The following is a 16,352-nucleotide window of genomic DNA, read 5'->3' on the forward strand; positions in this document are numbered from 1 at the left end:
AGTACCTATATAAGCTATGGTCATGGGTCATCAGATATTATTGGGAAAACACTAAATAAAACGACAACTGCTACTTTGGCATTATTATGAGGAATATTTAGTCGATTGAAAAACAAATTGGAATCAATGAAGAACGGTGAGGTATAAAATGCACTCGCTTTTCATGCCAAAGAGCATTACACTCTTATTGCTTCAGACACAAATGGCAGACAAATAATTCATGAAAAACTTTCCACTTGCATGATGCATTAAATAGCTCTGATCACCCAGGGATTGGAGTGGTTAACATTTACTCTGGTATAATTATCAATAATAATGATAGAATTTTAAATGTAGAAGACTTAAAATTGGCAAGTCACAGTGGCATGCATATGAGAAATAGTTGTCTCATAAATTCCACCAGACATTAAGAAAGGCGGTTAAAACAAAGACCATATTCACCAAAAAATTGGTGATTAACATCATACACTGGATACAGGATTTATGTATGCTAAAATAATTTGTTTAATGACACCATCAAGGGAACAGTCTCCTTGCAGAAATTACTTAGTCATGAACTGATTCCTCATCCTACTGCTTAATGTGATGATGATGGAAATAATTGAGATTCAAATAAATCTGCATTGAAGTCAAAACTGAAAGTAGATTACAAGTAGGACGTAGGGGTCCCCCAGAAGTTATCATTCTTTACGCAGAGGCAGTATCTCGGCCCGCAACACTAACAGTGGTGGGTGATTGTATTAATACTGTAGAAAATCATATTAAGCTCCGCATACAAAGTATTCCAAGGGACATTTCGTGTTTGACAAATACAATAACTTTAGCACCAAGCCACAATGTCGAGAAAAATGTTTTTGTCGTGATTGTCAGCTAAATTGCAAAAAGAGACAACAGCTTGAAAGTAGCAGCCAATAAGATGAAAGTAATTAAGTTTGGTTGTGAGCAGACTGAATTTAATTAATGTCCCTCTATGTCAAAGTGTAATGGTTACTCTTCTCCACAACACCCCACCGCTTGTTGGCCCTCAGAAAAGGACCAACTGATGTGGAATGGTTGGTCCAGGAGAAATAAGCAATGGAAACTGAATTTCAATTTAAATAACAATTTATACAAAACAAATGCATAAGTGTAAATAGGAAAAGACAAACATTTATAAAATCAAATCCTATTAAACAAATTAAACAACATTTCCCCCCAACATACTTCACCAAGAAATATCACATATTCGTTTTCTCTAAACATCAGTTCTAAAACGTTCTTAATAAATAGACCCTGACAGGGCTGGATTTAGGGGAGGGCAGGCGGGGCTACTGCCCCGGGGCCTCCACAACAAAGGGGCCCTACAATAAAATTTTTACAAAATATCCTAACTTTCACGGGTCGAAAATATCCGATATATACATATATATCAATTTATTCAAGTATATATCAAAGTATTGGATATTTTCGAAAATATGATGATCTTTTCGAACCCTGATTATGGGCCTTCACTCCTTCGTTGCCCCGGGGCTTCCACACTTCCAAATCCGGCCCTGAACCCTGAACACAATGCCACCTTGTTGGTACAGTCCAGGAAAAACTAATGAAAGGTTCATACCACTGGGAGTCCACACACAAACACTTGGCACACAAAAACATGAAGGCTACATCCAATTGTAAGATGTACTGTCGAGTTGAAAAAAAATCATGTCCACTTGTGGAGGAGACCATACCCTGTCAATGGTCACTCCATTCCAGGCACACCCATGCTACAGTAGAGAACTCCCCACCGTATGCAGCACAGGAAATTATTTACCTGGTTTCCAAGCAAAACAGGAAAATATTCAGTAGTAGAAGACACACAGTCTATGAGAGGATGCCTCATTCCACACTGAATACCGTACGGTCCGACCAGTTCTGAAACCTAAGATAAGTTTTATTGGATCTTCCGGCTCTGTTAAGCTTAATTCTCAATACTTCAATTCCTTAAACCTAAATTCTTTTTTTTTTAAAAACCACCTTCCAAACATAGGGTACTGTTTTAGAACACTTCCTGCATTTCTAGCCGGCACACGAACCTTTACTTTCACATTTCTCTCAAAAAAACTTCCACGTCCTCTGAGTGGACAAATCAATTCGAGCTCGCATGCTCACTTCAGAACAAGCTGTCTGCAGAACGGAACTAAATCATAAGAGATGGATCGATTGATCGACTTGCTATTTAAGCCATCTCCGTTACCCACAACACAACAACATGACGTCGTCAAAATTTGCATCTGATTCATCCCATAGCCAACTCAACTGTTTGTAATTTTAAATTTGTTTTCCTGCTATGCAATCGGCAAAAGGATCCTCAACTCCTGAGGTCTGACGTCACTTCTGCCGATGGGCAAAACACTTGATCAACTGTTGGGTGGAGGCCCTGGTGGCCTGATCGGTAAGGCATTGGACTTGGGGCCGGAGGGTTTCGGGTTTGATTCTCGCCGGTCAAAGCCGATTCTCGCCGTCGTCATTAATGGTGACTGGGCGACATTAAATATGCTCATGGTCACAATGTCCTCCAAGTGAAACGATACCTCTGGGGGTGCCAGACCAGAAAGTTATTCGGCTCCTGGCCTGGTTCTAAATTCTCAAACTGTCCATAGATGGCACCACCATCTATTGTGTTGTCTTCTCACTGTTCCTCCCTGCTCTGGGATGTCAACCCTCATATCTGCTGGGGCACAAGCCTCCTCTTGAAGGATAGGCAAAAACCTCTAATACACCCGTCAATCACAATTACAATCAATCACTGTAGGGTGTATAGACATTGGGGATTTCTGCACGCTCGCCAGTTTTCTATGACTTTTAAATGGGAATCTATTTTTCTCGGATAGTTTGAATTAACAAGTAAGTTTTCCAATATTAAAACACATTCTAGCTTTTTATGAATCTCTCCAAGAACCTAAAAAAAAAGGCTTTTGCCAACACCACTTAGGTGAGTGTAATTGTTACTGGTACCGATCTTTTTACCATTAAAATTGGTGTGTGAGCGCAAGCAGACTTCTGTTTTCCTGAAAACAGCTGAAGTGATTATAGCAAACCACATAATTTGCGAATAAGCAAAAGGAAAGTCACATCTAAGAGTCATTTCTGATGACACAGGTTCTTTATATCTTAGCTCATCATCTTTATATAAGAACGGGAGTAATGCTTTAAGGAACAGAGTTGATCACGAAGAGAAGATCACCAGAAACTAGTAAACAATCATGCTAAACCTCCTAACAGTGCATGCTTTCACTGGCTGTAATACACTGCTAATTTTCCTAGCCATAATCAAGAGGATTGAGAGAAAGTGAGAAAGGTGAACCAGGTGATTTCTATGAAATTTTTTGGTAGTGTTCAAGTATGGATAAAAACCAGCTTCAGAGTTAGTAGGTTACTAACTTAGTAGGTAGGTCAGTTAGTAGGTCAGTTAGTAGGTTACTGACTTAGCAGTTTGCCTTCCTTCTCCAGAAGGCAAACCGCTAAGTTTTGGATACATAAATGACTCTTTCCATTCAGATCTCCCTTTACAACATAATTTGTCACAAATTTTCTAGAGTCAGTGCATCCTGCTTGTGGCCATATATACGGGAAATAAATTTTGATGCTGAATGTATCACAGAATTTATTGTCGCCATTGGAACACCTAGATGAATTATGGCCATGACATTTGTCAGCTCCAAGCGAAATGCTCAACTTCAACAGTTGCAAGCACACTGCTGGATGCAGCATTTAATATGCTCAATGCCGAAAATTCTCTATGCCATGTCCTGGATTCTGCTTTTGCTATGGATTTGGCTGCAAAGATCCCTCAAAACCATCAAATTACAATAGTGATTGCGATAATGATAGCAACAATTAAGAAATGTATCCTTCAAAACCACCAAATGTCAATAATGATAACGATAATGATAGCAACAATTAAAAAATTACTTTTAAGAAAAATAAAAACACAATTTGTGCAAAGTCATCTGAATATCATTTTTCTCTTGCAAACTATTCTTCGTTTCAGCGACAACTTGTTCTATTACAGTCTGTATGTGGGCGGACTGATTTTGTTCGTATTCTTTTTATAAATATTTCTTTCCAATTAACAGTAGAACGTCATTGATCCAGATTTATGACCCAGGTTTTCCAAATTAATGAAAGTAAAAATCAAACAAAATAACCTATAAATTGAGCTATGAATCACAAATAAACTACTGCATGCAGTAAAAATTCCCAAGAAACTCCAGCTTGCTGCAGTTGACGCCATTCGACGTCACTGGCACGACAGTAACTTCTATCGCAGTGCCACAAGCATAACACAGGGCTACAAAAAATATTAGTGCACCGACTCGTTTTTTATTTATACAATCTGTACATCTAAATGGCTGTCTGGATAAAGCGATGTTCGGTTTAAAAGAGTTTGGATGAAATAAGGGCTTACTACATATTTTGTCCTGGCAAAAATTACAATAATTTTTAAATTTCAAAAAAATTTGATCGCACTTATGTTTTCTATTTTTGCTTCTTACCTTTCATAGCCGCCATCTTGAATATTGCCATTTTGACAAAAATGCTCAAGGTTTAGCATCTGGCACTCAACGGATTTGGAATCAGCAGGTCAAAATAGTAGGGGAGAGGAGGGAGGATTGGGACCCTTTTCACATAAATGATTCTTATTCATAATCCTCTACTTATTCATAAATGCAAAAGCTCACACAATAAACTTGCATATTATAACTACATTTTAAAAATATACACAATGTTTAAACATTTTATTATTTGCACACTTGACTAATTACAAATTTCAAGAATTTTGTCCCATTCCACCCTCCTGGGTGGGAGAAGTGGGACATGAGAATGGGAGGAGTGGGACACATTTGAAATTTACAGAAAAATTAGCGAATGTCATAATTAGAAAGGTACACATTAAAAGAAAAACAAGACTGTGCTCTACTAAAACCCACCAACCAATTGCGGTGGCAGTAATTTCATGATAATATCTGGTTTATCTATAATGCTACAGTCATCCTGTTGAGGAAAATTAAAATTTCCTTTCATGTCCTTTCTCATAAATTTTGCATTGTAGCTTTCAGTATCATAAATGCTCTCCACCCTTGCAACATAGTAAACAATTGACCGTTTGGTAAGGAATTTGACAAGCACAAATTCATTTTCTCCTATGTTTGGTTTGTCCTCCATCCAGTCAGTCTCTTGTGCTATTTCCACGTCATCATGCATATGAGGATAAAATATTTCTTCATCTGAAGTGTCGTGTAAAGAAATTGACCCTTCAGTATCACTGGATTCAGCTTTAAACTCAAATGTTTTTTTAACTTTTAGTTTTTTGTTTTTTTGCATACAGGTTTCAGTTGATGCTTTTTTTTTTTTTTTTTTCTAGTCTGGCAACTTCTGCTTCTTCAATTTCTATCTTCTCTGGGGTATCTGTAAATATCTTTGTTCGCGTCCTTTCTTCTTTATTTTTCTTCAGGGGATTCCTAGGTTCTGCTTTGGGAAATGGCCGTATGTCTGCAGGACTAAGCGACAAAATATGAGATGAGGATGGCATGCTAACAACGATATTAACAGGATTGTCAGGTGGTTTAGATGGTGAAGGAAACTACTGTTATTATCATTATTTATCAGCAAAGGATGGTCTGTAACATACAATGTCAAAAACTCTTCATCTCCAAACGGCTCGCTGTTGAATGGATAGATTCCAGGTTTTTTAGACCCGGAAGTAATATTTTTTGGTGTGAATGATGCCTGGTAGGAAATCCCAACAAGCTTTGCTGTGTGGTAGATGTTAATAGTTTTCCCAGATTGTGTTTATCAACCAATCATTGCAAGCTGCATTATACCGGCTTTTAAATGAGGAATATACCGATATATCTAGTGGTTGAAGCCTGACTGCAATGAGGCGGAAACGTTAACATAAAAACACCATTGTCTCTTGCCTTGTTGATTATTTCAACTGTAATAGGCCGGTCATGTTTGTCCAGTGTTAACAAAATTGGATTATCTTTTGAACTCTTGATTTGGTGAATTATATGGCCCAGTGCCTTTGAAAAGATTTCCGCATTCATCCAGCCACTGGGATTGGCAAAGCCAATGCTACCAACAGGTGCTCCTTCCATAAAAATATCTTTGAAATTTTTTCGTGGAAAAAAAATACAGGTGGTACTGCATTTCCTATTGCATTAATGATGCATAATACAGTTACAAGCTCTCCACGCTTTGCTGAAGTTGCTTTTCCTACTTGCTTATTACCTCTTGCAGCCACAACTTTTGGTTGCTATTAGCTTATGTTATTATTAAGGGGGGTTGCGATTTGCTTATTTCTGCTGAAAAGGGGGGACGAGAGGTCAAAAATTGATAAAAACATGCTTACGTAATATTTGAACGGCCCCTTTACAGAAGGGACATATTTATGGGGCATGTCCCATTCCTCCCTCTACACATTGCTTCTAAAAAATAACTTGTCACATAAACCATGCTGGTTTTAGGCTTAATTAAATTATAGATAAGCATACATTATATACTTAAGATTACAATGATAATACATTGTGTTAGTTTTACAAATTACATAAATAAAGAAATAAAACTAAAAATAGATTAGAAACTTTCTTTGGAGGTGAGAAATTTAACTTTTTCCAACTATTAACTGAAACTTCCTGCTGGATAAACTGCAAGTATGGAACAAAAAGAAGCTATAAACAGGTCCTCTAGTGGTCAAACTGGCAATAAAATAAAGTAATTTATTTTGCCATAATTTTAGCTGTCCCACTCCTCCCACTGTCCCATTCCTCCCTCCTCTCCCCTACAGGAACAGTCAAAAAACATTATATATGTTCGAAAAAGAGGTATACGTCCTTCTAGCCTGGACTATTAGGTCAGCCTTTGAATAAAGGTACAATCAGTTGACTTGACAACTTGACACATTAAATGCAAATTCGTAGTTCAGCAACATGTTGAAGCGTAAACAGTACAGTATAACTAAAGAAAACAAACTAACTTATTTCTGCACATGTAACTTCTTTATTGCACATTGGCTCAACAGGTGATCTTCTTGCTTTAGAGGTCTATTGTGCAGGAATTGCAAGCAAATGTAAATTAATTTTTCTCTCATAGTTTTTTGTTTGTTTGTCTTTGATTTTCGTTCTTTCAAAATAAATTTTGAGTCATCTTTGAAAAAACTTTGAGTTAAAAGAAGTTAACTTTGAGATATTGAGAATAATTAGCATGGAGTTAAAGACAAAGGGGTCGGGACTTGATAAAAACTTTGAGTTATAGCAATATTCGAGTTATCTGACTTTGAGCTCTAGCGAATTCACTGAATATAAATTAAATTTTTGTAACACATACCTTGTTAAAGTTATGACAAATTTAATTTCTATAAATGGCTAAACATTTTAAATCTAATCAAAACATGCTTATCCACTTATATTTTAAACCTTAATGCAAACATAGTAACAACATGCACTTATACATACATTTTGAGGAGAAATAGCACAGGTTTTATCATTGAGTAGAAAAATAAGCCACATGTTATTATAAAAGAAAATGATGAAAAATTAAATTTTCCTCTTGTGAATAGTGAATTCCGCTTAAATTAGAAACCAACATATATCTCCCAACATTTTTGCATTCCATTTTCCTTGGTAATGTTCTTCCATACGTTTGATACCTTGATGAAAGTGTTCACCATTGCAAGATTGGGAGGGGAAAAATCGAAGTGAGAATGCAAGAAATGTATTTTCAATGGCATTCTGCAACCCATCGTTTTTTTTTCGCAACAATTTTTTCCACTAAAAACTTTTTAGTTTTATGACTGACTAAAAATCTTTTAATTATGTCCTTCAGAGATAACCAAACCGCTATCTTTTTGGGTGAGATTTTCATCAAGGTCATTGTCCTTCATAAGCTTTCTTATTTGTAGGCCGACAAAAATGCCTTCCTTAATTTAGCATCACTAAATTTGGAAAAAATACTTTTCAAATACAAAAATCCTTTGCAATTTTTATCCATAGCTTTGAGAAATTTTTTTGTCAAACCAATTTTCATATGTGGGCTGAAGAATCATTTTCTTGCACAATAAGAGGTCAATTTAAAAATGAAGTTTGCCACTTCAGAACCTTACAGCAATGCAGATTGAAATAATATATTTCACCACACAATAACTGTTACAGATGATATTTTTCACAGTACATACTAACAGGTTCATTTATACTTCAATTTATTGAACTAAAGATGGATTTTATTTCTTTTTATCACATTATAAGCGAGGGGGGCTTGACAATGTTATAGATGCTATAACCAAGAAACGTGACGTGTTAGACATCCATATCATTTGGCAATTTTTGTTACGATTAAATAAGTAATTTAACATAGGAGATTGTATTCATGTTAGAAAAATCGTGTCACACAGTGTAATGCATTATTTAGTTGAAATTTTTTAGAACATTTAGGTTAACTAATATTTCTAAATATGGAATATTTTAGTACCATAAAAAGAAATTAAAAAGAAGATAACGATGCACAGCAGGGGTCCAAGAACATGTCTTAACCTGAAACATAAACTACTTTAGAGGAAACAGCCATTGTATTTCATTAAAACATGAATGATTCTTTCAAAAATATTTTACCAGTTTATTTCAGCTAAGTACCGCTTGACAGAATCTCTTTCCTGCATCTCGGCCTCCATAGGAGCACTATATTTATCAAGTCTGTTCTCTAGATCATCATCATCACTCAACAACATATTATCATAACTTTCATCAGCTGAATATATGAAACAGAAAGGAAAAGAATCAATGACCATACTAGTGATCCACCAAGTTTTTTTTATCACCCTACTTGCTGAATAAGAATGGGCAATGGCATATTATTGCAGCTACAGACATGCAATTTGGGATGCAAGTTCATCCGAAATTTGATTTCATGCAAGTGAAACTGAATATTCGAAATAGAGCAAAATTTTTTGCATTTCATAGAGGCATGAGAGTTTAAAATCTATAAAAAAAAATTGAAAAACTTATTTTTTTTTTCAAAAAAGAAAAAAGAAAAAGAAAAGAAAAAAAAAGAAAGAATATGTTTGCATGTGAAATAATTTTTTGCACATAAGAGAAAAAAACATAAAAAGTATAATGCTCGGGTACATATATTTTCTTTTCTTTTTTTTTAAACATACATAATATAGAACATTTCTGAAGGTATGCAAGGGGTATCGATGAAAAAAAAATTCTTAAAATGCGGAAATTCAACATTATTGCCACATTAATTTTTTTTTGCCCCATACATATATATCAGGGTTGGCAAGTTTTTGACAGTCGGAGATTTTATCCGCTTTTAACCACGGTTTTTAGCCGTCAAGTCAAAAACCCTTTTTTGACATGGTTTTGACATGAAAAACCTACTTGAGTTCAATATTGATTACAAAAATACATTAAAAAATTCATCTTTTTTTTATAGTTTTTGATTTTAGACACTAGAACAAATTTTTGGAGTTTTAGAATTCTGAAATGATGTGCAGTAAACAATCCCAAGCATAATTTTGATTCAACAGGTTGTTCGTTTGGAGAAAAAAGGAGAAATAAATGAAAGAGCTCTTATAATTATAGAATAAAAAGTAATTATAAAAAAACTGGAACTAAACTTAATGACTGTTAATTCCTTTAATTTTCCAACGCTGTAAGAAGATTGCTCATGTATCTAGTACACTTTCAAACTTACAGACTTAATAGAATAGACATCTTTATCAGAGCCAGTCGCTTGTTTTATTTAGTCTCATTCTAAATATTTTTTCCCTTGTTGCATGCGGTAAAAAATATCAGTTTTGTAGCCTTTTGTAGACCAAGTTTATTTATAAGTTTAGAATGGACCAATCTGAAACTAGAGAAGATCCTCTCAATAAATGCTGAACAACATGGGCTTGAATGTAAAGGCACCATGAGTTGTACAAATTTGACGGAAATATTGGGGTTTTCTTAGACCTTTCCAACCTTATTGTTGCTGAGACATTCTGAACCGGGAACCAGAGGTGCAGAAAATGTTTTTACTGCCAACATTTCCACCAATCCATATGAAATTTTTCCCAAAATTTTGTAAAATGTTATATGTTTCAGATAAAAGTTCATTCCTATAACTACACTCTATAACAAAAAAATCAATGCACCAGGAAGGATTCGTCCGATTGACAAGAAAATTAGTGGACAGGAAAACAAAGTACAGAATAGTAAATGATGAAAATCTCAGAACAATTGAATAATTTCTGTCAGAGTTACAGAAACAAGTTCAATAAGGTATTGAAGTGCCTCTAGCCTAGACACAAGCTGAAGCACAGCATGGCATAGACCAATAAAGCTAATGGATGGTGTCCTGTGGCATTTCCTGCCAAATTCAGTCTAATTGTCGAACGAGGTCATCAACATTCCGTGCCAGATGCAATCACCTTTCCATCATATCCCTCGATGAGAGAGAGATCTGGCTATCTGGCAGGCCAAGAAAGTGTTTGACAAGCTTGCAGACAGTTCATAGCAACACATGCCGTATGTGGTCTCGTATTGTCTTGCTGAAAAACCAGCCGAGGGTACTGCAAATGGAAAGGTAGCAAAACAGGTTGTAGGATGTTGTCGACTTACCCGCTGTGCAGTAAATGTCCTCTAATTATGACCAAAGGGAATGTGGTCAAAGGAAATGCAACCCCAGACCATAATGCCTTGTTGAGAGCCGGTGTGGAGGTCAATAGTGAAAGCAGGATCCCCCCCTGTCCTGGGTGTCTCCAAACATGTCTTCGATAATCATCAGGACACAGTTGGAAGCGCAATTTGTCCCTAAAGACCAAACGTTCAAAGTGGACATCATTCCAACTTGATCGAGCCACGCACCACTGTAATCTGGCTTGACAGTGTGCTTGCGTCAGTGGCAGGTGGCGTAATGGTTGGCGTGAGGGTAGATTTCACTGTCTCAATCGTCTGTAAATGTTCATGATGGAAACTGGTGTTTGGGTTGAATGTCTGATGGTTGATAGAGATGAAGAAGCCGCTGTGACATCTGATTGGACAATCACTCTGTCCTCACGATCTGTTGTGGTCCTAGGTTGACCCCTACCATCCTGACGCTGAACTCAGCCATTTTCCTCCCATCCTTGCCGTGGTATTTGACTATTTGTTACCCCGATTAACTGGGGTCTATCAGAGAAAGTTCAAGGGGGAAAAAAAGCATATTAAAGAAAAGAAAGAACTGACCATACATACTTGCATACGGGTTAGAGATGAAATTAGGTAAAAATTCGAAACCTGCTCTTAAATCAATCCTTGATCTTTTAACGAAAAATTGGAATTTTTTTTTTTTTTTTTGCTGATTAACTCTTTACCGAGAAAGTGAATAAATTTTATAAACATAACCATGATCCAAAATGTACCATGTTCATATTTTTGCATGAAAAAAAAATCATTTTAAATTTTTGTAAAGGATTCGTTTTTGGTGCATATGATTTACGTTAAAACGTTGCTTCTGTACTGAACTATCATCAATAAAATACAGATTTTCTATCTTTTACATCCTTATTCGTTCTTAACATAAAAACAAGTGGCAATTTACTTGCAATTAACAGTAGGGAAAATTTGCAAATATTAAAGTTGTCATTCTCTTCATAGTTGGCCTTTTACTGCAAAAAGATTTTAGCTAATGGTTAGAACAACACATAATATCAGAATGTGTCAGTATCTAGTTCTATAATGTTTAGTTAAAGGAGTAGGACTAAAGTTGGAGCAGTACAAAAAAAAAAAAAAAAAAAAAAAAAAGTTGATCATAAGCAATACATCTACAAAAACAGCCACACTTCAGAAAATCTAACTTCTGAACACTTAAACACGCCATTGTGATTAAGGTAAAAAGGTGAATACATCAAATTAGCTATTTCCTAAAAATTATTAATAAAATGGGCTATGTTTTTATGCAGTGCATAATGAACAATCATAAATGCAAAATATTTTGTGAGTGTATAAAAAATCATGTACTGAAAGAGTATAAACTTCAAGATATAGGCATCCTAAGTTCAAGGCTTTGTTATTAATAATAAAAAAATAATTTACAAAATCTAAACAAAACTACAAAATTTTGATTTTTTAATTCGGCTGATTATTCAAAAATAAATAAAAATAATTCATGCATATTTGGCAGAATATAGTCTTTCAGTACAAATTGGAACCTGGCATAAAAAGGCAATTAATTTTTTAACCCTAGCATAAAAAGGCAATTAATTTTTTAAAACCATACCATTCATATCAATATTTCCAGGAATGTGATCAAGGTTATTCTTTGCTTCACAAGAATTTTTAATCTTTGGAATACTTGAAACCAATTCAGATTTGTGTGGGGCTGATAAACTTTCCTCCAAGTGATAAATATCGCGTTTGATTTCATCATCGTTCATATCCGGGATTTCATGTTTCTTGGACAAATACGTAATATATGCATCAATGTTTTCTCCATCAATACTTTCGTCTGAGCTACTTAAATTTGTTGTTTCATTTTTATTACTATTTTTTTTACTTTTTACATCTTCAGCAATATTTTCATCTGAACTACTTAAATCAATTATTTCGCTTCGACTGCTAAATTTTTTACTTTTTACATCATCAATACTTTCATCTGAACTGTCTGAATCAATTACTTTATTTTGATTACTAAATGTTTTAATCTTTATATTTTCATTTTCATCATTTTTGCAATCACCTAGTGAAAAATGTGACTCCTTTTCAGTAATATGTTCTATCTTAAAGTTAGAACCCGTAGCATGAGGAATGGGCAGTGAGCTTGAAAATTCTGGTTTATGAATTTCTAAATTCTTACTACTGATACTGGTGTTTTTTGTAGGCAAAGTTTCAACCGCATTTGTATTATTTTTCATATTTGAATTTTTTGAACTGAGATTTGCAACATAATTAAATTCATATTCTTCTTTTCCAGAATACTGATGATTTTTCTCCTGTCAAGATAAATAAATACATTACAACATAATGCATCAAAGCAGATTAAAATTTCAAATTAATAATTTAAAAAAAGAAAAGAAATAAAGATGAAATTAAAAGTTATTGTTAAGTACAAATACACAGGGTTCTCACTCAATCAAGAAAAAAATTCCAGGTCTTCTTCAGAAAACTCAAAGACCATAGATTTACACATTTTAGACATAAAAAAACACATGATAAATTTAAATCAAATGTTTTCCTTTTTTCAAGTCAGTATCAGTTTCTCACTTACTACTTCAGGATGGAGAACAATTGTGAAAATCTGCAAAAGTGAGAAAAAACATGGAATTTCCAGATTTTGGAAAAGTTGAGGAAATCTTCTGAAAATACCATTCAGTTCAAGGATTTTTTTTTAAGTAGTGGAAAAGGAGAAATTTAGCTTAAAAATAAAATTTAGAAATAAAATTCATAAAAACTTTTATGACTGAAAAAAAAAAAATCAAGAAAAGTTTTTCTATCTGTTTTTGTAGAACTTCTGACTGAGTTCACTGAAAAAAAAACCCAATAAAGCAGTAAGACCAGCACTTTCGATTTCATTACCCGATGGAACATTGCAGATGAGCAAATATTCCATCAACTATTGCTTCAAGTAATCATTTATACAGGGTTCATACTCTATTTGGATGAAAAAATTCCATGACTTTTCCAAGACTTTTTCATGATTTCATAAACATTTTCACGACCTTGTTACACGAAAAAAATAGTACTATTTGCCAATTTTCTGCAATGAGTATTGGCAAAACTATTATGTGAATGCCACTACCTTATCAAAACATTTACTTGTGACTGAAAAAACATCAGCCCATATTACAGAAACTAATAACTATTCTTATTTTTCTTTTTAATTTGAGTAAGGTAAAAATAGTGAATGCAATATATAGCTTAAAAAATTTAATAAATTAGAGAGATTAAATAATTCAATAAATAGAGCATAATATTGTGAAACCTGTGTAAGTTAACCACCTGCAGTGCACTACTTCAGTGGTCAACTTAAACAGGTGGTCAACTTACAGAGGTTGATTTACATGATAAGGGCAAATTCCGTGCCTGAAAAAAGTGTTAACTTAGACAGGTTTTACTGTAGTAATAAATGGGGCAGAATATTAATAAATGGGACAAAGATTTTATGATTCATTACAAAGTTTTCAAAAATAAATTTACTTTATAAAAATACTGCCCTTTGGTGCCAACAGTGTATCTAATAATCTATGTAACTTGACAGTATTTCATTCATTGAATTTCGTTCATTGAATTGAGCTTTGTTTTTCAGTAAATTTTTTTTTTTTTTTTAAGTATTAGAATTCCCTATTTCTTTGTTATATTGCCCGATTAAACCTTTATTTTCTAAAGCCTTCAACAAATTAAGATAAACTCTGACAAGTTTAATAATGATTTTGTATGAGTGGTTGAAATGGACTTATATGCAATTGAATTATACTTTTTGAGTGGGTGTGGCAAAATCTAGAACGTGCAAGTCCAGTTCTAAAAAAATATATTATGTGCTGAAAAAAAATGTGAATTCTAAATAAGCAGCAGTGTAAAACCACATTACAAAAAAAGGCAAACGGCTGTAACAGAAGCGGATGCAACAGGATTCCAAAACTCAGGTTCGTTTTTTGGGATGGTTCAGTTTTCCAGTGTAAATAGCTTTTACATGCAATACTGTTAAATCACTGAAAATTTCTAATGTTCTTTTAGCTTCTGTTACTTTCTTACTGCCCAAGACATTTTTCCATGACTTGAAATAAAGTTCCATGACTTATAATAAAAATATTAATTTTCCATGATTTTTCCAGGTTTAAAATCTAAATTTTTTTTCCATGACTTTCCAGGATTTCCATGACCTGTATGAATCTTGTTTATATAAAAGAGTAAGCACATTTCAAAAATAAAAATCATCTACGAATCTTAGGGGGGGGGGGGATCAAAAATACATTTCTGGATGAATTTTGGAGCAGGTTACACTGCATTTTAGAACAGTAACTTGTGGTTTCCAAGAAAGTCCAAATACAATTTTAAAGGTTAACATGCACTGTTTGATATTATTTCTTACAAATGTTATAAGTTAGCAATTTCTATGCACACAGGATCATATTCACTTCAGAAACTTTTCATAATTTAAGAAATTGTGACAAGATTGGGAAAATTTCCCAGCAGTGCATAGTAAATGTAAATCAAACCACCCATGCAAGTGTTACTGAATCTTTTGAAATTTTAAAGTCTGTAAAATTATGTTTTATTGCTATTGGATGGAAGTCAGACTTCAGAATAGAAAAAAAGTCAACATTTCAGATTAATTTACAAAGTAAAACTAATAGTTTAATAATAACAAATCAAATTTAAAAAATAATTATTAAAGTAAAAACGAAAATAAGGCAATTTAACTTAGCATAGGTTAAAATCATTGAAATATTTATAAGATGAAAAAAGGATTGCAACCTCAAGCACGGATGTAATTTTTGACAGTTTTTTCAATCTATCCAGTTTGCTGTCGCTTTCACGGCATAAAGTAAAGGGAATTTTCACAAGACATGAACTTTTATTAATGCAAGAATTACACTCGACAGATAAGCAACACTCATTACATAAATTTTATCAGCTCACATAGCAAAGTGCTGCAACAAACAATTTCGAAGTGATAGGATTGATCATAAAAATTTTAATATCAATATTCAGTTATTTTTTTTTAACAGTCTGAAAACTATTAAGAATGACCAAAAAAATATAAAAAAATGGGGAAAATAAACTGCAAAGCAAGGGAGTAGAATATTCGGCTAAAAAATGGGAGTCTTCCGCCAAAATTGAAATTGGTGGCAACTCCGAATTGTACTGAAAAAATTGACAACAGTTTATGAATTTTCAGAATCCTTGCTGAAAAAAAATTGAAAGAAATTTTTTTTCTTCTTGGAAAACTAAAAAGTGAAATTTTTTATTTTTTTAATTTCGATTGCTGGCCGGCACAAAATTGGCAAATTTCAGTTTTTGAAGAAGAATGTGGAAGTCTTGGACATTCTATGGCCGACTTGGGCGAGTTTTTAAAACAAAATTTTTTTATTTCTTATTTTTGGTGTAGGCTGGCACAAAATCAATGAATTTCAGTTTTGGGAGCAGAATGTAGCAGGATTTCAAAATCAGAGTTGTTGCGCAGAATTGGAGCAGATTTTCCACCCTGAAATCCACAAATGTGAAGCTTCACTTCATTGCAAGTAATATATTTAATCAAACCGAACTAAAATCTATTTTATACTTGATATAATTGAAATCGCTTTTTATTAGTTGTATTTTGAACGACTTTTGCTAAAATATAATAATTGTTTATCTTTAGGGATG

General features: G+C 33.8%; 1 protein-coding gene across 1 annotated transcript in view; it reads right to left on the reverse strand.

The window, feature by feature from the left end:
• Positions 1-12,302: 12,302 nt before the first annotated feature.
• The window catches only part of LOC129220091 (uncharacterized), a 42,549-nt gene continuing 38,499 nt past the window's right edge, over positions 12,303-16,352 (reverse strand). Inside the window, exons 11-12 of the mRNA XM_054854430.1 lie at positions 12,343-12,979; positions 12,303-12,307 (exon numbers count right to left, since the gene is read on the reverse strand). Of these exons, the coding sequence (XP_054710405.1) occupies positions 12,303-12,307; positions 12,343-12,979 (642 nt within the window). The remainder of the gene's footprint in view (positions 12,308-12,342; positions 12,980-16,352) is intronic.

This window comes from Uloborus diversus, chromosome 4 (assembly GCF_026930045.1).
Source record: "Uloborus diversus isolate 005 chromosome 4, Udiv.v.3.1, whole genome shotgun sequence".
In the NCBI taxonomy this organism is placed as follows: domain Eukaryota; kingdom Metazoa; phylum Arthropoda; class Arachnida; order Araneae; family Uloboridae; genus Uloborus; species Uloborus diversus.